Genomic DNA, 23941 nt, shown 5'->3' with positions numbered 1-23941 from the left:
TACTTAAAACAATTGATAAAACACATATTTTTTTACATTCATGCGTAAAATGGGGCTTACAGTCATCTCTCGACCCCCCCTCGCTACATATTTTGCGGCTTCGCCTGATCACGTTTTTTGAAAATGTGTTTAAAAAAATCATGTGATAGTTCTTCGCTATGGCCTGTGATTGGTCAAAAGTATGTATGATAAAGCACATTTTTTGTAAATTAAGCATTTTTGTAGCATAAAAATGGCTAAATTATCTCAAATGAACAAATCTCTAGATGCTGTACTTTATTGCACTAGAGATAATCAATCATGTTGCAGTATTTTCATAGGTTAGTGGTTATCTTTTAAAAGCTCTGTGAGAAACTATATTTCTGTACAGTATGTCTGTCTTATAAGTTTTACTGCATCCTAGATGCTCTTGTTACCTCTACCAGGGCGTTATGTTATTGTTATGTTTGTTCATTCGTCAGCTAGCAATGTAACACAAAAAGTTATGGGTGGTTTTTTAATCAAACTTTTCAGGAAATGTCACAAATCAGAACAAGTGATTAGATTTTGTGGTTTTTCCGCATCATTTTTACTATATTACCTAATATTTACATCACATGCCTCATATTCTGAGAATTTTTGAGTGCCTGCCTCCACCCGCAGAGACAAAGACAGTATCTGATTGACAAAGAAGGTTCACTCCGTTTCTTTCATTCCACTGTAGATAGCTCAAAAAGTTCAAGTCTAGATTAATTACTTTTATACTATTGGGAGGTATCGGGCCTGGCAGAGGTCTGAGCTCTCAAGAGTGCTTGTCTGGTTTTCTATTATCACTATATTGGTTACAAGTGTAAAGTTGACTGTAGTATAGGGGTGGCATTTCATGTCTACAGAGGGCTCTAAAAACCTTGTTTCGAAGCCCGTAAACCGTTGTTTATACTATGAAAATAATTTTGGTCTGGAACCAATTAACAGCAAACAAACAGGGAGGACATTCCTTAAAAGTGTAGCATTTAAAGATGACATACCGGCACAAAAAAAATTATTGATCTATGGAAACTACAACTCACTCCATGTTTGTTTTGACGTGTTCAGGTTAATGGCTTTAGTTAGTAGGCCTTAAAAATGAGCAAAACCTAAATCAATTTATTTCCAATAGTCTGTCTGAGTCTAAAGCTAGGTACACTATAGTAATATTTACAAAGGATGTCATACAGATGTATTTTATATGCTAACAGGAAGCCTCACTCTAGTCTCCATCCCTTCTTTCCACTGAGAACTCTCCATGGTTTATTCAACATGTAGCCCAATTTGTTAGCTTTTAAGCCGATAAAAACAAAATCGCTATTTTTTTCGGACGCTGCCTAGATTCACGTGATCTCCTGTGGCGCACCTTAGTGTGGAAAACCCCTAACGAATACTGTGAAGTGTCTGGAAGTTCAATGTCCTCGTTTTGTTGGTAAAAATTGGGAAAAGAGACTAAAAAAACAATGAAACTGACTTTTTTATACACGTTTTACATTCATTCACCTTTCCTGTTAGAATGTCGTTTAATTGAGTTGGTTGAAGGGCTATATCCTACTGTTTTTTGTTGTGGGGAATGTTAAAAAAGTTTGTGTTGGGTCCCAGAATAACCTTTATTAATCACAAACATGACAGACTTATTCAAAGCACAATGAGGTCAACTAATACATTTTCATATATATATATATATAAACATCAAAAATCATTCCCATGCTCGATGCAGAAGGTCACGTTGAAATAGCACAAATACGACAAAACAAGCAAGGCTCTTTTTAACACGGCAGACAAGACGGTGAGACAGCAGTTTCTTCTTTTGTTCTTCTTTTAAAGCTCATTATTTGCTGTTGTCGTGCAACTTGGCAGCGATTTTCTTAAACTCTGCGTCCATGGCCGCCAGGTTTCCCAGCGCTTTCTCCTGCAACAGATACAAGTCAGCAATTAAAAAATGAAGCGTGTTATATTTGTCAGATGGCTTCTACATATGGTCACAATAGCCGTTGCCTCCTGTTTTTTAATTGTTCATCTATCAACGAGGTCTGCCACGCCGCCTCAAAGTGAGCCACAGTTTGTCTTTTAATGGCCACGTTATGACTTTGATGGCCCCGGGAGGTCGTAAGCATGTGGTGGTCCTGGTGTGCAAAGGCTGCGGCACACATAAAAAGAAAAAAAAAAAAAAGCTGGTGTGCCCAAAGCGAAGCGAGAAAACATTCCCATGCAAAAATGTGCTCGTAAACACAAATAATACAAGTGTTCCTGTGCAGGTTCTGGGGCCAAGTCATGATGCGCACAGATGCACTTGGCCTGACATTTAGTAGTAGTATACTGGACATTTCCATAATGAGCTGCTGCATTTTCTCCCCCAGTGAATCCACGGTGAAGCCGCTGGATGTGCTTTGTGGCTTTCCCGGGTCAGCGAGCAAGAGATGGAACATAGTTTACAGGCCTGCCCTCAGAACAACATGTTATGAAACGGTTTTTGCTTAGCTTCTGTTGCTTCAACCTTGCTTAAAAGTGTCTTTAAAGGTCCCCTATTGAAGAAAAAAAGTGTGCTGCCAATTACGATACCGATCATGAGTGAGATCGGCCAATATAATCAAACTGTACCATATTTTCATACCTTTGTTGCATGTGATGTCTCGTCTGATCATAGACCCGCCACCGGCTCAAGCACTTGGCAGGCAAATTGCGTATAGGCGTATTCCTAGCAAACACCCTCTAGGTCGGTGCTTCTCAAATATTTTCAGTTACGCCCCCACTAGGAAGAAGAAAATATTCCGCACCCACTCTCGATGGTGACTATGAATAATATATATTATCTGTAAAACACACCAGTCATTCTTCGTCTCCCGCTGTGGTTACATATTCGGAGACGCCAACCCCCCGCAATCGCACTAGTGGAGAAGGACTACTCTAGGTAATGTTGCAATTTTCCATGTCAACGAAGCAAGCTTGCCTGATAGAAAGTGCTCAGAAGTAAGGCCCCACATTTCAAAATCTCAATGCTAATTTACATGGGATCTGCCATATGCATTCTGCTGATTAGGATTAGCGATTATGCATTACAATTTCAAAAATCGATATTTGGTAATGACAACTTCAACTAAGATGCATGTTATAATCAAGCAGCTGATGTGTAATAAGTACAATGCTTCCAGTATATTGACGAAAGACAAGACTGAAACATTTAAGTCAATGGCAAAGGGTACTTCCTGACTACAGCAACACACCGATTACAAACTGAAATTAATTAACATTTCCAAATGATACACAGAAGTGTAAGAAAGCAAGATAAAACAAATGGACAGCACAGTTATTATCAGGTCAGTAAAAATAGTTTTGTTTACACACAAAAGTACTGAAAATTGGTACTGTCAAGTACCGGTATTGTTTTCCCAGGTACCATGGAGTGGTACTCATCCCTTATGGTAAGTGATATCAACAGTTTAACAAAATCAACACAATATTTAAACTTGTTCCTTATTCTCTTTTATTTGATCAAAACAAAGTCAATACTACACAATAACTAAACAAAATCCAAAACTATTATCTGTTCATTGAGTCAAATTCCTTCTTTGGCCAGGGAATTATTCTCTGAATTTGTAAACAAGAACTCAAACAAAAAGAAACATATTTTGAGAAAATACAAATATCTATGTAATCATTAATATTGATCATATACTTATACTACTGACATATGGGTGGATTCGATCCGCCCTCTATTTTAAGAGCAGCCACTCTCGCTTCAATCTACATTTCTTAAACTTTATAAAGCACTTACAGAAAAATGGTAAGTAACCAACACTCACCTCATGACAGATGTTATGTTATTTTCATTTATTATGCGCCCCCCAACCAACTGTTACATCAGCCCGTGGCGCAGGTGTATGTTTTTGATGCGGAACTTTTGTTTTTTGGCAACATTTGGTGGTTACAATAAATAAATGAAGGTCATTACGCGGTACGTTGAACGATGCGGACACGTTCGTTACTGGATACCTTCTAATACACTGCTGCCTTTGTTGCTTGTAGCGAAGATTGAAGATGCAAGCTTATATTATCCGATACTTGTTCTTTTGCTAATATCGGCCCAATATCTGGAGGTGATGTTTACCAACTTGGAGCAGTGGCGCCACATTGTGTATTGACATACAGTAAGTATATAGGTAACTGTTAGCCTCCTGGCAACCGTGGGGCCTAAAGTAAGTAAAGTATCAGGCAGGGGGGATCGGCAATAATCAGCACTGGCAGATCATGTACTTTTTTGTGGAAATCAGCCGATGGCAAATTGATGGCCGATCGATTGGCGAATCTCTTTTTCCAACAGTAATAAATATTCTGAAAAACAGGAGAATGTTTTGCATACCGGGGCTATTATTTTCCAAAGTGTTTTAACTCTGAAATCGACCAATAACAAATGTTAATTGCAAAGGACGCCGGTTCTCAGGCGGTTATGGCCATGAAGTATGTTTAGTAGCACCAAACGAGACAAATGTATAATCTCCTTAACTTTGCTAGTTGACATCATGAAGGGAAAAACCTACTTTCTTCCTTAGCTAGATGGAAAAAAGAGAGGCTTCGCTACACTTCTTGGAATGCAGCCTGGTGCTCTGCTGACCAGCAAGTCAGTCCACTACAGACACAGAACCTGAAAGTTTGTTCAGTGATGCTGACGTCACGTGTGTGTGACGGATGGTGTTACCTCATGCGGGGTGAGTGCCCTTGGTTGCACGACGCCCTTCGGTCCCTCCTGGTTGGTCAGCTGGTTGATCTTGTAGCTCAGCAGCCTGGCCACCTCGTCCATCTGCACACGTTCAAACTTAAGAAACAGACACTGCCGGACAATACCGGATCTTCAATCATTTCCATGAAGATCTTGTGTACCTTATTTGATGTGGCGTGACCTTCTGGATCCCTTTCAAACCAGGCGGGGTGAAGATAACTAAAAAAGAACATCAATTAGACCAAGCAGGATCAAAGTCTACGTTCTCTTTTATTTATCTGGAGTGTTTGACGCTGACGTACCTCAGAAATCTGCTTCTGTCTTCGTCAGAATCTTCAGAATCACTCCTCAGAGCCTCCTCCTCTGATGCCCCTCCTCCACGCTTGTGGTATTTTATCTTGTGGTGGTACCGATGCCTGGGCTTCCATATTCTCTTCTCTATGTCTTGTTCGTTGTCTCCGGGTCTCTGGTCAACATTCCAGTACTCTTGACTCCGCTCTCCATCTGACTCCTCCCTCTTCTCATCTGAAAGTTCCTCGTCACGCTTGTGCTTCTTCTGGTGGTACCTCGCAGGTTTCCAGTCTCTCTTGTTAAAATCCCAGGATTCCTGGCTGCGTTCCTCATCGGGTTCCTCTCTTGCGTCCTCTGAGAGCTCCTCATCCCGCTTGTTTCTTCTCTGGTGGAACCTCCCAGGTCTCCAATCTCTCTTGTATCGATCTGTGTCAAAATCCCAGGATTCCTGACTGCGTTCTTCATCAGGTTCTTCTCTGGCTTCCTCTGAGAGCTCCTCATCCCGCTTGTGTCTTCTCTGATGGAACCTCCCAGGTCTCCAATCTCTCTTGTATTGATCCGTGTCAAAATCCCAGGATTCTTGGCTGCGTTCTTCATCGGGTTCCTCTCTGGCATCCTCTGAGAGTTCCTCATCTCGCTTTTGTCTCCTCTGGCGGTACTGCCCAGCTCTCCAGTCTCTCTTGTCAAAATCCCAAGATTCTTGACTTCGTTCCTCATCAGGTTCCTCATCCCGTTTGTGTCTCCGTTGGTGGTACCTTCCAGGTCTCCAGTCTCTCTTGTATCTATCGGTGTCAAAATCCCAGGATTCTTGGCTGCGTTCCTCATTGGGTTCCTCTCTGGTTTCCTCTGAGAGTTCCTCATCTCGTTTGTGTCTCCTCTGGTGGAACCTTCCAGGTCTCCAGTTCCTCTTGTCCCTCTCATCATCAAGACCCCACGATTCCTGGCTGCGTTCTTCATAGTCATCTTTAGCTGAAGCTTCGTCGCCACGTTTGTGGAACTTAATCTTGTGGTGGTAGCGATGCCTGGGCTTCCAGATGCGCTTGGACCGCTCTTCTTCCTCATCGCCAGACCGTTTCATTAAATCCCAAGACTCTTGGCTGTGCTGCCCGTCTTCCTCCAACTCCTCTTCTGCCTCCTCATCTCTTTTGGGCTTCTTCTGGTGATATCTTCCTGGCCTCCAGTCGCTCCTTTTTTCCCGCTGCTCCTCATGTTCTCCGTTGCCTTCCTGGTGTCTCTTCTCTAGACTCCAAGATTCCTGACTGCGCTCGTCCTCCAGGTTCTCTCTTTTTGGTTCCACGGACTTCAGGAGGGCTTGGATAGCTGTGCCCTTTGCCTCAGGCTCCTCTCTGTGATCTTTGATCTCTTCTTCATTGGTGGCTTCAATGCTTTTCTTGTCCAATGGAGCATTTTTAACCCCTGTGGACAAATGGGACATTTTTTTTAGTTGTAGTTTGTTACCAAACAAACCAGAACCTTCCACTAACCTGCTTGCAGGATATCCTTGCATTCCTCATCCAGCTGAGCGTCCGGTTTGGAGAGAGCTTTGGAAAGAACTTCCATCAAACATCTTGTCACCTGATTGGAAATATAGAAGAATTAAAGGAAAACTTGCACTTTTTCTTCTTCGTGGTTTGCAGTACTGGTTTTTTGGGCTGTATTTCATCTTCTATCTGTACATTTTAGAATTAGTGTTTAGTCATATTTTTTTAATTTTCATTATGCTTTACTTCTGTTACTGTATGTAAAAACCTACACTGCAACAACATTATTTGCACATTGTGGGATGAATAAGTCTATTCTATCGTTCACAATCCTTATGTGAGACAAACATGCACATGTTTTTCCATATATATATATATATATACTGTATATATATATATATATATATATATATACATATATATTACAGTCCTGGTCAAAAGTTTACATACTTGTAAAATAGCTTAATTGGAGCACATACTTGTTAATAATTGGTTACATGTCCCTTGGCAAGTTTCACTGCAATAAGGCGCTTTTGGTAGCCATCCACCAGCTTCTTGCAAGCTTTCGCTTGATTTTTCTTGACAAAATTGCGAAATTTGTTGATTTTCTGACATGGACTGGTTTCTTCAGCGTTGATCACACATCTAAGTCAGGACTTTGTGAAGGTAATTCTAAAACCTTAATTCTAGACTGATTCAGACATTCCTTTACCATTTTTGACGTGTGTTTGGGGTCATTGTCCTGTTGGAACACCCAACTGCGCCCAAGACCCAACCTCCAGGCTGATGATTTTAGGTTGTTCTGAAGAATTTGGAGGTAATCCTCCTTTTTCATTGTCCCATTAACTATCTGTAAAGCACCAGTTCCACTGGTAACAAAACATCCCCGGAACATAATACTACCACCACCTTGCTTGACGGTAGGTATAGTGGTATTAAAGGCCTCACTTTTTCTCCTCCAAACATATTGCTTGGTAATGTGGCCAAACAGCTCAATTTGTGTTCCATCTCACCACAGAACTTTCTTTCAGAAGGTTTTATCTTTGTCCATGTGATGTCAGATGTAACAAATTTAGCTATTTGCCCACAATACCCAGCAAAATGTTTGGAGGAGAAAAGGTGAGATCTTTAATCCCAGAAGCACAATTCCTACTGTGAAGCATGGTGGTGGTAGTATTATTATCTGGGCCTGTTATGCTGCCAATGGAATTGGTGATTTACAGAGAGTAAATGGGACAATGAAAAAGGAAGATTACCTCCAAATTCTTCAGGACAACCTAAATTCTTCAGCCCGGAAGTTAGGTCTTAGGCACAGTTGGGTGTTCCAACAGCACAATGACCCCAAACACACGTGAAAAGTGGTAAATTAATGTTTAAACCAGGTTAGAATTAAGGTTTTAGAATGGCCTTCACAAATTCCCGACTTAAACGTGTGGAGCAGGGGTCACCAACGCGGTGCCCGTGGGCACCAGGTGGCCCGTAAGGACCAAATGAGTAGCCCGCTGGCCTGTTCTAAAAATAGCTCAAATAGTGAGCTATTTTACTAGTGAGCTGCCTCTGTTTTTTAAATGTTATTTATTTACTAGCAAGCTGGTCTCGCTTTGCTTGACATTTTTAATTCTAAGGGAGACAAATCTCAAATAGAATTTGAAAATCCAAGAAAATATTTTAAAGACTTGGTCTTCACTTGTTTAAATAAATTCATTTATTTTTTTACTTTGCTTCTTATAAATTTCAGAAAGACAATTTGAGAAAAATACAACCTTAAAAATGATTTTAGGATTTTTAAACACATATACCTTTTTTACTTTTAAATTCCTTCCTCTTCTTTCCTGACAATTTTAATCAATGTTCAAGTATTTTATTTTTTATTGTAAAGAATAATACATGCATTTTAATTTAATTCTTCATTTTAGCTTCTGTTTTTTTGACAAAGAATATTTGTGAAATATTTCTTCAAACTTATGATTAAAATTCCCAAAAAATATTCTGGCAAATCTAGAAAGTCTTTAGAATCAAATTTAAATCTTATTTCAATGTCTTTTGAATTTCTTTTAAAATTTTTGTTCTGGAAAATCTAGAAGAGATAATGATTTGTCTTTGTTAGAAATATAGCTTGGTCCAATTTGTTATATATTCTAACAAAATGCAGATTGGATTTTAACCTATTTAAAACATGTCATCAAAATTCCAAAATTAATCTCAATCAGAAAAAATTACTAATGATGTTCCATAAATTATTTTTTTTTATTTTTTCGAAAAGATTCGAATTAGCTAGTTTTTCTCTTCTTTTTTTTTAGGTTGAATTTAGATTTTTAAGGATTCGAAATTGAAGATAAACTATGTTTCAAAACATTATCTTCATTTTTTTCCTGTTTTCTCTTTTAAACCGTTCAATTAAGTGTTTTTCTCCATCATTCTCTACAAAAAACCTGTAAAAAGAAAAAAAAATGTACGATGGAATGACAGACAGAAATACCCATTCTTATATATATATATATGTATGTGTGTGTATAGATGTATTTATTAAATGTAAATTGAGCAAATTGGCTACTTCTGGCAATTTATTTAAGTGTGTATCAAACTGGTAGCCCTTTGCATTAATCAGTACCCAAGAAGTAGCTCTTGAAGTGAAGTGAATTATATTTATATAGCGCTTTTCTCTAGTGACTCAAAGCGCTTTACATAGTGAAACCCAATATCTAAGTTACATTTAAACCAGTGTGGGTGGCACTGTGAGCACGTGGGTAAAGTGTCTTGCCCAAGGACACAACGGCAGTGACTAGGATGGCAGAAGCGGGAATCGAACCTGCAACCCTCAAGTTGCTGCCACGGCCACTCTACCGACCGAGCTATACTGTTGGTAGAGTGGCCGTGTTGGTGACCCCTGGTGTGGAGAATGCTGAAGAAACAAGTCCATGTCAGAAAATCAACAAATGTAGCTGAACTGCAGCAATTTTGTCAAGAGGAGTGGTCAAAAATTTAACCTGAAGTTTTCCAGAAGTTTGTGGATGGCTACCAAAAGCGCCTTATTGCAGTGAAACTTGCCAAGAGACATGTATCAAAATATTAACATTGCTGTATGTATACTTTTGACACAGCAGATTTTGGTCACATTTTCAGTAGACCCATAATAAATTCATTAAACAAAAACTTCATGAATGTTTTTTGTGACCAACAAGTGTGTGCTCCAATCACTCTATCACAAAAAAAAGAGTTATAGAAATTATTGGAAACTCAAGACAGCCATGACATTATGTTCTTTACAAGTGTATGTAAACTTTTACCACGACTGAATATACTGTATGTATTCACACACAGTAGAGGCCAAAAATTTGAACACACCTTGTCACTCACAGCTCAAATTATGGTCCTAACATCATTGATAAAGCAATACATTTCACTAATCAACCCTGATAAGGCACACCTGTTAGGTAGAAACCATTTCAGGTGCCTTACCTCTTGAAGCTCATGGAGAGAATGCCAAGAGTGTGCAAAGGAGTAATCAGAGCAAAGGGTGGCTATTTTGAAGAAACTAGAATAATAAAACAAGTTTTCAGTTATTTCAGCTTTTTTTGTTAAGTACATAACACCACACGTGTTCATTCATAGTTTTGATGCTTTCAGTGACATCCTGCAATGGAAATAGTCGTGAAAATAAAGAAAACACATTGAATGAGAAGGTGTGTTCAAATGTTTTGCCTGTATAGTATATATATATATATATATATATATATATATATATATATATATATATATATATATATATATATATATATTATTCCTTGACAACTATTATTAGCTATCCGAATTGCAATTAATATGCTAACAACACCCAAACGTACATAGTTACGTCATTAGATCTTAGAAGCTGAAAGAGTTTGGGATGTACTGAGTAAAATACACTAGAAAGCTAGTGCTCCCTCGACATCTGTTAACATGTTGCAAACAGACCCCTTATTTTTGGCTGCAAAATACGTAGAATATGCTCCAAAAATAACCCCCAAAAATCTTCCGTAGAGTTGAACTCAAAATTGTGATAGTTTACTTTTTTTGGCACGTGTATGGCAGTTACCATGAATTGATTAACGTGGACCCCGACTTAAACTTATTCGGGTGCTACCATTTAGTGGTCAATTGTACGAAATATGTACTGTACTGTGCAATCTACTAATGAAAGTTTCAATCAATTAATCAATTAAGAAGGGCATGCAATTTAAACTGAAACATTGTTTGTTCAGTAAAAATGTGTTAGGATGCAAGAGATTTATTTCTAGTTCTGTTATTTCATTTGTGAAAGTAGTTTGTAAAGCAGAAAGAATCAGCAGCCGTTCAATCGGGGCTGTTTGATTTTTGAGGGGTTTGCTGTCTATTTAAATGATCTGAATTCATGTTTTCATTATTTTTCAATTACTCGTTTGAATCCCTGAAGGGGAAGAGGCTTGTATCATGTTGCTTGCTGCACATGTCGATGTCCTGCGTGGAGGATTGCATACAGTAAGACGCCCTGCAGGCACAGGCAGTCATCACTAATTTAAATGAGCATCAATGCTTGCGTGTGTTTTTCATGCATGTAAGTTCTGCTTGCAACGCAAAGAGAAGACTTACCACATCCTCCCTCTGCCCATCAATCCCTGTTGGAAAGGCTTGATTCCCTGCATTGGGGTAGAGTAGACATAAGAGTAATGTTCCTTTCTAAAAGTTCCTTCGCAAAAAGTGAGTGTCTCTGTCCGGGGTGCTGAAGTCATCACTCACCTGTCAGCCCGCTCACAAGCAGCAGCAGCAGCAGAAGACGAAAAGTAGTCGAAGTCATCTTCTTCTCAGAGTTCAGTTGCCATTAAATGCGGCGGGAGGAGTGCTCCTGGCCTGCTTCTCCTCGATCCTGTGGTGGATGCAGGAGGAAGAGGAGAAGCGCCTCCAATAAAAAGGCGCTCGGAGTGGAGGATGAGGTGGGATGGAGTGTGGGAGGGGATGCTCGTGTCATGACTCATTAGACCTGGGGGAAGATGCTGTGCTCTCTCTCTCTCTCTCTCTCTCTCTCTCTCTCTCTCTCTCTCTCTCTCTGTCTCTGTCTCTCTCTCTCTCTCTCTCTCTCTCTCTCTCTCTCTCTCTCTCTCTCTCTCTCTCTCTCTCTCTCTCTCTCTCTCTCTCTCTCTGCATGTCACTGTCTGGGCCAAATTAACTCAAACAGGTGATGTTTTAGACAAGTTGCTGTTTAATGCCACTAGGAGCCTAAAGGCAAATGAAGGCATTCCCACAAATTGCTGCACGACCTGCAAACTTGATTATCAGCCCCCTGCTGTCAGCCCCCTTCTCCTAGTTTGATGGCATTTATCGTCATTTTTATTATTAGGGTAATGTTAAATCTTATGTCAGCAACATGAGAATGGGAATTATTTCCCATTCTTGCCTGATGTATAGCTTAAGTTGTTTAACAGTCCGGGGTCTCTGTTGTGGTATTTTACGCTTCATAATGCGCCACACATTTTCAATGGGAGACAGGTCTGGACTACAGGCAGGCCAGTCTAATACCCGCACTCTTTTACTCTGAAGCCACGTAGTTGTAACACGTTACTTGGCTTTGTCTTGTTGAAGTAAACAGGGGCGTCTATGATAACGTTGCTTGGATGGCAACATAAGTTTCTCCAAAACTTTTATTTACCTTTCAGCATTAATGGTGTCTTCACAGATGTGTAAGTTACCCATGCCTTGGGCACTAATATACCCTCATACCATCACAGATGCTGGCTTTTGAACTTTGCGATTATAACAATCCGGATAATTATTTTCCTTTTTGTTCTTGAGGACATGACGTCCACAATTTCCAAAAACAATGTGAAATGTGGACTCGTCAGACCACAGAACCCATCTTAGATGGGCTCAGGCTCCACGAAGCCGGCAGCGTTTCTGGGTGTTGTTGATAAATGGCTTTTCCTTTACATAGTAGAGTTTTTACTTGCACTTACAGATGTAGCGACAAACTGTAGTTACTGACAGTGGTTTTCTGAAGTATTCCTCAGCCCATGTGATGATATCCTTTACACACTGATGTCGTTTGTTTGATGCAGTACCGTTGAGGGATCGAAGGTCACTTTGGTTTTCAGGCCTTGCTGCTTACATGCAGTGATTTCTCCATATTCTCTGAACCTTTTGATGATATTACGGACCGTACATGGTGAAATCCTTAAATTCCTTGCAAAAGCTGGTTGAGAAATCTTGTTCTTAAACTCGCTCACGCATTTGTTCATAAAGTGGTGACCCTCGCCCCATCCTTGTTTGTGAATGACTGAGCATTTAATGGATGCTGCTTTAATACCCAATCATGGCACCCACCTGTTACCAATTAGCCTGATCACCTGTGGGATGTTCCAAATAAGTGTTTGATGAGCATTCCTCAACTTTCTCAGTATTTTTTGCCACTTGTTCCAGCTTTTATTTAAACATGTTTCAGGCATCAAATTCCAAATGAGCTAATTTTTGAAAAAAAATAGCGAAGTTTACCTGTTCAGACATTAAGTATCTTGTATTTGCAGTCTTTTCAATTGAATATAGGTTGAAAAGGATTTGCAAATCATTGAATTCTATTTTTATTTACGATTCACGCAACGTGCCAACTTCACTTGTTTTGCGTTTTGTAAAAACATGTCGCCACACATCTGTTTGTTTTGTGACAATTTTGGAAAGATTTCATGGGAAACAAACTACAAGCAAATCAAAAAATTTTATTCAAACAATACAAGCATCAGAGTGAAAATGCTTATCATTGTAAACACTTTGTATCCCATAAGATTTTGTCACTGTTTTCTACTGCAAAATTCCATCCTATTGCCTCCTCAATAATTCATCCATCTTTCACTACATCACATGTTTGCTCCTCATGGGGAGACTGGTGTCTCTTCAGCACCGCGTTGGGACAAATTGGTTTGTAAAAGCCGGAATCAATAGTCTCGTCCACCTAAATGAGAACACTAAATAATAACTTCTCTCCGCTCCGGTTTTCTTGTGTTACACAACACAATGACTACTCTCAATGTTTAGGTCCCTTTCGACGCAACGAGAGACCGATATGACCTAACGTCCAAACGAGCCTCATGGGAGCCGTAAAGATGTTGCCAAACGAGTTTCACGTCGTGACCTTTTATCTACGGCGCATTCACATTCAATCACGTTCTGGAAAATCAACGAGGGCACAAGGAAAATGGCCACCGGGTGCAAGATGAATGTGCTTCTTTTGGCGGGCAGCCCGCATGAGCGCTCGCCGACGTCCGTCTTTGTCAAGGCAGCTCACATCATCGCCACGCAGTCAATTGTGCAACTGTTACACGCCGCTGACCCTCGGTGCATTTTATTGTTGTGGGAGAATGGTTGGGGTGGCGGGAGGGGGTCAATTCCTGTTCGGAGGCATTCAATCACACACACACACACACACACACACACACACACACACACACACACACACACACACACACACACACACACACACACTCTCTCTCTCACCAGTTGGTGTGCACTCACTTGTGACGCTGTGTGATTATGTTCTGTCTTTCTTTTAATAGAAGAACATGCTGCTGCAAAAAAAACACCTAGATCACGAGTGTCAAACTCATTTCACTCAGGGTCACATTAATGCAGTTATGGCTGCATCCAGAGGGCTACTTGGTTACATGAATAGTTGAATACTAACTAGAGATAGGAAAATGATGGATTATCCGATGCATCATGGTTACAACGTGGGAAATTCATGAATCATGAATTGATGGACAAATGTCCAAACATCGATTTTTTTTTACCTATGTTAAATAAAGTAATAGATGGTTCTAAAAATGTGGCAATAATGCTATCCATTCATCCATTTTCTACCACTTATTCCCTTTGGGGTCGCAGAGGGCGCTGGTGTCTATCAGCTACAATCGCGCTGAAGACGGGGTACACCCTGGACAAGTTGCCACCTCATCGCAGGGCAATGACGCTAATGTTCTTTAAATTTTAGGTCCATAGGTTTGGTTCTAATTAACCAAGGGAGAATCATTAGCTAATATTATATGTTATGTGTTAGCTGGGTTAGTCTGGACGCACAGAGGAGGAAGTTGAGGACAAACAATGCTTTATTTATTTATTGTCCTGTCCTGCTACTCAGGCAAATCATATTGTTGATGTTCACTTTTTTAAAATAAATATTAAAGAGAGAAAAAATGGGGTGCAAAATAAAATATATTTTTTTAAACACATAAATAAATAGATAAAATAATAAATATATACATTTAAAAACAATACAGAATCAGGACTATCCCAAGGCAGTTGGGCTGCACCATCCTGGCTCCAACAAGGGGGGAAAGCAGCCTTCTATCCCGGCACCGGACGGTCCTGCACGGCCGCAGCCCAGGGCGGCCCAATACGGACCCCGCCCCACCCCCCAGGGGAAGGAGGAAGCCCAGGGAAACCCAAAGCCAGAGGGGCATGGGCAGCAGGAAGCCCCCTGCCCAACCACGAGAGGGACAGTCCACCACCTAACCCAAGGCGACCGCCCCCAGATTTTATTTGTAAAGTATATATTCTAGGAATTTGTTAGGATTTATTGCATACTGTGTTATAAAACTGTTAAAAGAGATACAACTTTTTCCATTGATGATATCTCCAAGGCATCTGACTCCCTTATCATACCATGCTGGAAAGTTCAATGGTTTCTTGTTAAGCAGAAAATCAGGATTATTCCAATCAGCAGGGGAGTGAGCGGAGACCCAGTTATTTTTATTTATTATACTGTATTTCCTGACTGATGATTGTTCAGTATCCAACCATAAATGATCTAATAAGTTGGGATTGATCCATTTGAATATGTATTGTAGTATATTTGCAAAAAAGAAATTAAAACATTCGGGAGTTGTATACCCCCTTATTCCTTGGGCTTTTGTAATGTTTTAAGGCTTATTTGTGCTGGTTTACTTTTCCAAATAAACTGGTTGATATGTGAGTCTTGTGATTTAAACCAAATTTGAGAAGGTTTGATTGGAATAATTGAAAATGAATAATTAACCATAGGCAAGACCATCATTTCCACGGTAGAAACCCTTAGCATAAGTGAGATGGGCAGTGTCTTCCAACACGCCAGATCATCCTCTATCGATTTCAAGATTTGGGAATAATTCAAGTGATTCAGATCTGACAATGTGGAGAAAATATTGCCTAGTGCCCCTCATAGGATGACACCTTGGAGAGATTTGGCTGTTAGTTGTAACTGAAGCTATAGGGACACTAAATAGAACCTTGATCCATGCTGTAAATGAGTAGCCAGAAGAAAATTCCAATTCACTCTATCAAACGCTTTTTCAGCATCTAATGAAGCAACAGCGGTTTTTAGATTGTAATTAACAGAATAGTCTATAAGATTTTTGGACGATTGTCTCCCTTTGATGTAACCTGTTTGATTAGGATGTACTATATATGGAGTGTCTTGTTCTAATCTTTGAGCTAATACTTTGCAGATCATTTTAAGTTTAACATACTGTATATCAGGGAGATTGGCCGGGAAGTGTGGGGTCTTTATCAGGTTTTAGCAAGAGACTGATTATAGCAGAGTTCATATTCGGAGGAAGGAATGAGTTTTCTTTAATCTCTAAAGCCATTTTGGTAAATATTGAAGATAGCAATGACCATAATGTTTCGTAGAACTCCATAGGGAACCCATCAGGCTTTATTGTCTGGCATCTGTTGAGAGCATCATGTATTTCAGCTACTGAAATAGCAAGATCTAAATTTGATACCTGCCTTGTATGCTGTCTGCTGTGCTCCAAGCATTCTGGGTAATGTAATATAAAAAACCGAAAACCAGTGAAGTTGGCACGTTTTGTAAATTTAAAATAACAGGATACAATTTGCAAATCCTTTTCAACTTATGTTCAATTGAATAGACAGCAAAGACAAGATATTTAATGTTTGAGCTGTTTTTTTTTTGCAAATAATCATTAACTTACAATTTAATGGCAGCAACACTTTGCACAAAAGTTGGCACAAGGGTATTTTTACCACTGTGTTAAGTGGCCTTTCCTTTTAACAACCCTCAGTAAACGTTAGGGAACTGAGGAGACCAATTTTTGAAGCTTCTCAGGTGAAAGTCTTTCCCATTCTTGCTTGATGTACAGCTTCAGTTGTTCAATAGTCTGGGGTCTCAGTTGTGGTATTTTAGGCTTCATATTGTGCCACACATTTTCAATGGGAGACAGGTCTACACTACAGGCAGGTCAGTCTAGTACCTGCACTCTTTTACTTTGCTGTTGTAACACGTGGCTTGGCATTGTCTTGCTGAAATAAGCAGGGGCATCCATGATTACGTTGCTTGGATGGCAACATTTGTTGCTCCAAAACCTAAATGTACCTTTCAGCATTAATGGTGTCTTCACAGATGTGTAAGTTACCCATGCCTTGGACACTAATACACCCCCATACCATCACAAATGCTGGCTTTTGAACTTCGCGCCTATAACAATCCGGATGGTTCTTTTCCTTTTTGTTCCGGAGGACACAACATCCACAGTTTCTAAAAACAATTTAAAATGTGGGCTCGTCAGACCACAGAACACTTTTACACTTTGCATTAGTCCATGTTAGATGAGCTTGGGCCCAACAAAGCCGGCAGCGTTTCTGGGTGTTGTTGATAAATGGCTATTGCTTTGCATTGTACAGTTTTAACTTGCACTTACAAATGTAGCGACGAACTGTAGCTACTGACCGTGTTTTTCTGAAGTATTCCTCAGCCCATGTGGTGATATTTTTTACACACTGATGTCGCTTTTTGATGCAGTACCGTCGAGGGATCAAGGGTCACTTTGGTTTTTAGGCCTTGCTGCTTACATGCAGTGATTTCTCCAGATTCCCTGAAACTTTTGATAATATTACGGACCGTGCATGATAAAATCCCTAAATCCTTGCAATTGCTGGTTTAGAAGTGTTGTTCTTAGCGATGCTAAGCTAGCTTGAATGTGAAGTAGTGAAACAAGAAAAGAATAAATTCATTGTACATTTCAGCAGAAGGCCAATAGGAACTGTGTTACAGCAGAGAGTAACCAGCATAGGTGGGGAAATAAGTAAGTGGATTAATAAGTCAGGAAAGACAATAATAACAGTACAGTCCGGCCAGCAGCCATATATAGACGATACACGTCTATGAGCCGCATGTTTATGGAAATTGGGGCCAAAGTGTCTGAAAATGTTGTGGTTTTAAAAGCCACAAAAAAATTGTTCAAGGATGCCTGCTCATCAAGTTCTTACGTTTATTTGTTTTCTTCACTGAGCAGGCTACTACCATTCTTATGTATCTGGTCTTCCGTATGTATTTATGCTGTGCCCACTACATCTAATCCATCCATCCATTTTCTACCGCTTATTCCCTTTGAGGTCACGGGGGGCGCTGGTGCCTATCTCAGCTACAATCTGGCGGAAGGTGGCGTACACGCTGGACAAGTCGCCACCTCATCGCAGGGCCAACACAGGTAGACTGTGTGGAGTTTACATGTTCTCCCCGTGACTGCGTCGGTTCCCTCCGGGTACTACGCCTTCCTCCCACCTCCAAAGACATGCACCTGGGGATAGGTTGATTGGCAACACTAAATTGGCCCTAGTGTGTGAATGTGAGTTGTCTGTCTATCTGTTTTGGCTCTGTGATGAGGGAGTGAATTGTCCAGGGTGTATCCCGCCTTCCGCCCGTGTGCAGCTGAGATAGGCTCCAACACCCACCGCGACCCCATAAGGGACAAGCGGCAGAAAAGGGATGGATGGATAATAATTTGCAATATATTATTTATGAATGTACAAATAATCAATTTATAATGGAATCATAGCCCCTTAATCATAATCGAATCAGGAGGTGGCCAAAGATTCCTAATTCTTGATACTAATGTATAATCATCACATGATATTGTTACACAATTTCCTATGCATTTGATTAGTATACTTGTTTACATACAAATTGAAGGATAACTTGCTTTGAAATCACAAGTCGGATATTTAAGCATTTATTTTCATTCAAACAGAATGATTGCAATATTCCTTGAGTCTACTTCATTTAAAGCTATGTCAAGCCTCCTAAGCGACGATAAATGTATACGCTTTGAATTCTTCAACAGCCTCAGACCTATCCATAGATATGAAGTTGTTATATATCTGCAACGGATTTTTTTGTGTTAGGTTACCTTTGCAAAAGTGCAAAATATGCAATTATTCCCCAAAAGGAGCTGCAAAGTGGAATACTTTGGGTGAGGTAATTAAAGCCTCCAAAAGGACAATAATTCACAACAACGCTGATTTAGATGCCTTATTAATTTTGGAACGAAGACAGTTTTTTGCTAAGTGGAAAAACAGATAGGCTCAAGAAAGTATCATAAGTAAGTCATATATTTTATTTTACATTTTTAACGTTTTAGATTTTTCAACCATATTTGTATATATCCATAGATATAAAGTTGTAAATATTTATAGGGTTTTTTGGTGAATGAATGATAAGTGGTTGTCAGAGGGGCTGCAGGCGCAAATCCGTCAGTCTACTCTAGGGCAGGCGGGGCTACAAATGTAGCTTACCACCACCATTGAGTGAATGTGAGCGCTTTGAGTATGTGGTTGATTGAAAAGCGCTATGTAAATCCAATCCATTATTATTATTTGGTGCATTGCTTTGCCACTCCTTTGGGTGCACAAGAAGCACTGGAACAAACATTGTTCCCTTGGGAGACATAGTCTACTTGCCACTGCTGTGGCAATAAGCGCTATTTCTACATTCTCCATAAATAGATGGCGCGTGTAGCACCTGGTGCTGTTCCATGCAAGATTCACGGACGTGAGAAGCATGTATGCATTGTCGCATGGCATGTGTAACAAGGGAACAGGGGCCACCTATGTAAACTACGGGGGCAGGAGTAAGTGGCACAGACCTGCAAAAAACATGAAATTACATCAGATGACAAACATCCTTTCATTGCTTGGATGCAAAAACAGTCTGCTTTATGTCAAATAATCATACACCATACAGTGATATAGTAGTGATTCCTGCTTCCTCTCCTCTTGTATGTAAGGATTAACACCCATCACCCAATCAACCAAAATGTAAATAAACACTATACACTACTATTTTTACTAATATGAAATAAAACACCAAATTATTTATGCAGTGTTCTGCAGCCCCTTATTGTAGTCCATGATTGAGCAGATCCATCTCTGAAATGTATCTTGCTTCAAACATTACCTTGGATGAAATGTCCAATAAAGGTCGAATGTATGAAAAGATGGGCTAATCAGACATTGGCTGTGAGAAAGCGTGCTTTGTTCCCACTTGCAGGGTGTTCTCTCTGATGTAGTCCGCTAAAAGCCTGCAGCTCTTTCAAAGTTTTAGTAAATATTACATACACGCACACAAAATATATTCACTTTTGCACACAAAAGTAAATAAGAAATGAATGCATAAACAAATAAATAATAGCATCAGTATATTTGGTGTAAGTGAATATTTGTTTTAACATCAATAACGTTGGACACAATGCATTTGAAATGACATAACCTCCCAATTTGTAATCTTGTGCATGGTTTAATGGTGCTATTGCACATTTATACATTGACTTTGACACAAAATGTCTTGAAAACCCCATTTACACACCTCTCTGTAGCAAAAAAATAACCCACCAAAATGATTGTTGGCAAGATATAGTCTATGAGTGAATGCTATGTCTCTGGTATTAACTAGTGTTTGAGAAGTGTCATTACACCCAAAACAAATGTCCTTGTATTTCGAAAGGAGATGCTTGAATCCATTCAGTATTTGTGGGGAAAGCATGACAACATGTCCAAAGGGGCAGACGGGCTAAGAGTATATTAATATCTCCTACTTGGAATAACTTTGCAAAAAATGCCATGATGATATTTTAAAGAAAAACTTGCTCAAAACTATGTGGCGAAATTTCAGCCCATTAACCTTTAAATGTAACTAATTCGTCAAAGATAGACCAAATAAAAAATGCAAAAAATGTCTGCGTATTGGTAAAGGCAGACTCAAGGGTGGAATATATGTAACATACCATTGTATGATCAGATATTAAAGTTTAAAGATAGAAAACATAAGTGCTTTATTGACGGGCCTCGTTAAACAATGCCAAGCCAAATCTAGCCCCCGGGCCTTGGCTTTGGCCTGTGTGGTGTTTTAGTTTTATCCTGGATTCTCCTTTTTCTGCACCTATGTAATCATTGATTCGTCCTCGGCGAGGGGAGAACCTTGTGGCCTACCTGCTAGCAATTAGCCCGCCAGTATTTAGGCTCGTCACTGACAGTTTGGCCTTGCCGGTTAATGTATCCTGAACCACTCTTGTGTATAAACCTGCTTCACCTCACCAGACCTGGTGTGTTGTCGCTATTTAGTCCTGAATTCCCTAACCTCTTCTCTGTTTGTTACCCAGCCTCTCTGAGTTAAAGGGGATTCTTTTGTTGGACTCTTGCCCTGCTCAGTGCGTCCTGGCCTTTTCTCCGGCCGACCTCTGAGGAACCTCTTTTTGTCCAGGTTACATGGTGTCCATTTCTGCCCCATCGCTCATAGTTATCCCTTTTGTCAAATTAAAATTTTTAATTTTTGTAAATCCACCTTGTCTCCCGTCTCTGCATCCTGGGGTCACTCCCCCTAGACCACACTGCAGGAAAAACACATTATATATATATATATATATATATACTGTATATATATATATATATATATATATATATATATATATATAGATGTGTGTATATATATATATATATATATATATATATATATATATATATATATATATATTTATACAGTAAATAACCTGCTCAGTAGCCTTGTGGTGTGTCCGCCCTGAGATCGGTAGGTCGTGAGTTCAAACCCCGACTGGTAGATGGATAGATGTTCATAGTCCAACTCTTACTGACTGGTATACACAAGGAAATGATATCAGTAGAAAATAATGCATTTATTTTAGATAATAATGAGTCATATATTATCATTTAGATTTGTTTTAACAATTAAATGAACCAAAAAGATGACCTATTTTATCTTTGTGAAAATATTGGACACAGTGTGTTGTCAAATTTATGAGATGTGATGCAAGTGTAAGCTACGGTGACACTGTTATTTTATTTTATTTTTTTTAATTTTTTTTACAAATGTCTGTAATGATAATGTCAATGAGGGATTTTTAATCACTGCTATGTTGAAATTGTTACTACTCTTGGTACTGTTGTTGATAATATTCATTTGTGTTTGAATAGATTGTTTTGTGTCATGTTTGTGTGTCCTCTCAATTGCTTTGTTTATTGCTATTTTGAATGTTGCTGGATCGGGTTTGTTTTTGGAATTGGATTATTATGGTGTTGTTGTGTATTGTTTTGTTGGATTGATTAAAAAAAAATATATATATATATATATATATATATATATATATATATACATAAATAATAAATAAATACCAAAGACTATAAAAATGGGGCCCATTACCTCAGCATCAAGGGTTGGAATTGGGGGTTAAATCACGAAAATGATTTCTGAGTGCGGCCACTGATGCTGCTCCCTGCTCCCCTCACCTCCCAGGGTGTGGAACAAATGCAGAGAGTAATTTCACCACACCTAGTATGTGTGACTATTATTGGTTTTTAAATTTATATGAAAACATGTTTAATCAACACTATATACAACTTTATAAAGCACTTTTCATACACAGGCGACACAAATTGCTTTACACCAGCTTAAAACACACACACACGCACACACACACACACACACACACACAGAATCACTCCATTGACAATAACAAGATCTGAAGTAGCATACTTAAAGTTCTTAGTTTAAAATATATTTTTCTTACTTTTTTAATTAGTTACTTATTCCCAAAATATGTACTTTTTTATTTTTGACTTTGTTACGTTTTCCAAACTATATGTCTTTCATTCTTTAAATACGTGTTTGTCTTTACATATATTCTTTAAATTAGTTACTTTTTCCATAAATGTTTTTATTGTTGTTGTTGTTTTACAACATTTTTATTTGTGTATATTGTATATGTAATGTGGAATAATTTGGATTATGAGCTGTTCAGATAGATATACAGTACTTGATGTGTAGATCATTAAATGCTTCTTTAGATGGTTCAATGATACAAGATGTGGTATGTTTGGATGGTGAACTTTTTTATGAATAAAACAAACATGATGTGGTATATGTTGGATCATAAATTGTTTGTATTGATTGACGATATGTTATGTGGTGTGCTTTGGACGGTGAGCAGTTCAGAGAGGTCAGTACCATTCGTTGTGGTATGCATTGATTACAAAACGTTCCTAGGATGTGGTATGCTTTGGATGCTGACCTGTTAAAATATGCCAGTTGTAGACCATTAAAGATTCCTACAGATGGCTAAGTGATACCTGATGTGGTATGTTTTGCATCATGAACTGTTCAGATAGACAGATGGCACTTGATGTGGTTTATGTTGGGTTCTAAACTGTTCCTATCTGGGTGTTCATATTCATTTTAGCTCAGGGGCCGCATGAAGAAAAATCTGTACCCAAGTGGGCCAGACTTGCAAAGTCATGGCGTAATAACTTAATAAAGACAACTACATATTGTTTTCTTTGTCTTACTTTGGCCAAACATAGAACAACCACATTCTGGAAAATGTACATATTAAAAATAATCCTCTTGGCAAAACATAAAAATTCTGAGGAAACATTGGCACAGTTTCAAAAACACCATGAAGAACTCAATGAACTTAGACGTTGTCCCAAGGTATCTACAAAGCCATTAAACTTTAATTTACAGCCTGTCTGGGATTGAACAAAATATTAAATATATAAATGAATAACACTCTTGGGCAGCACGGTGAAAGAGGGGTTAGTGCATCTGCCTCACAATACGAAGGTCCTGAGTAGTTCCGGATTCCTCAGGATCTTTCTGTGTGGAGTTTGCATGTCCTCCCCATGACTGCGTGGGTTCCCTCCAGGTACTCCGGCTTCCTCCCACCTCCAAAGACATGCACCTGGGGATAGGTTGATTGGCAACAATAAATGGTCCTTAGTGTGTGAATGTGAGTGTGAAGGTTGTCTGTCTATCTGTGTTGGCCCTGCGATGAGTTGGTGACTTGTCCAGGGTGTACACCGCCTTCCGCCCGAATCCAGCGACCCCAAAAGGGACAAGCGGTAGAAAATGGATGGATGGAATAACATTCTTCTGGTTATCTAATACCTCATTTGTCATTCCCACATATTAATACTCTGCTCACTAAACAAACCATACAAACGGAGGTAGAACCTATTTTAAAAGGTTGAGTTTTACTCTGCGTACACTTTTCTTTTTTGATGAAGACATTTTGGGAAAATGGAGGCGCCAAAGCACGATATGTTCAGAGAGAAGATGTAAAACGGCAGATTTGGGTTGAGGGGGAGGAGCCTCAGCCACGCT

The 23941-nt window shown here is 39.3% G+C and overlaps 1 protein-coding gene across 1 annotated transcript; it reads right to left on the bottom strand.

Annotated features, from left to right (window-relative positions):
* Positions 1-1580: 1580 nt before the first annotated feature.
* On the bottom strand, positions 1581-11444 carry chgb (chromogranin B). The gene is made up of 7 exons (XM_061901021.1): positions 11251-11444; positions 11104-11150; positions 6499-6589; positions 5026-6430; positions 4885-4942; positions 4703-4804; positions 1581-1918 (listed from the first exon to the last, which is right to left on the bottom strand). The coding sequence occupies exons 1-7, from the start codon at positions 11306-11308 to the stop codon at positions 1838-1840; spliced, it is 1842 nt and encodes a 613-aa protein (XP_061757005.1). The 5' UTR covers positions 11309-11444; the 3' UTR covers positions 1581-1837.
* Between the last annotated feature and the right edge of the window lie 12497 nt (positions 11445-23941).

The sequence above is a fragment of the Nerophis ophidion genome, linkage group LG05 (assembly GCF_033978795.1).
Source record: "Nerophis ophidion isolate RoL-2023_Sa linkage group LG05, RoL_Noph_v1.0, whole genome shotgun sequence".
In the NCBI taxonomy this organism is placed as follows: domain Eukaryota; kingdom Metazoa; phylum Chordata; class Actinopteri; order Syngnathiformes; family Syngnathidae; genus Nerophis; species Nerophis ophidion.
The sequence above is the reverse complement of the archived record's forward strand: the minus strand, read 5'-3'. Positions and strand labels throughout refer to the sequence as shown.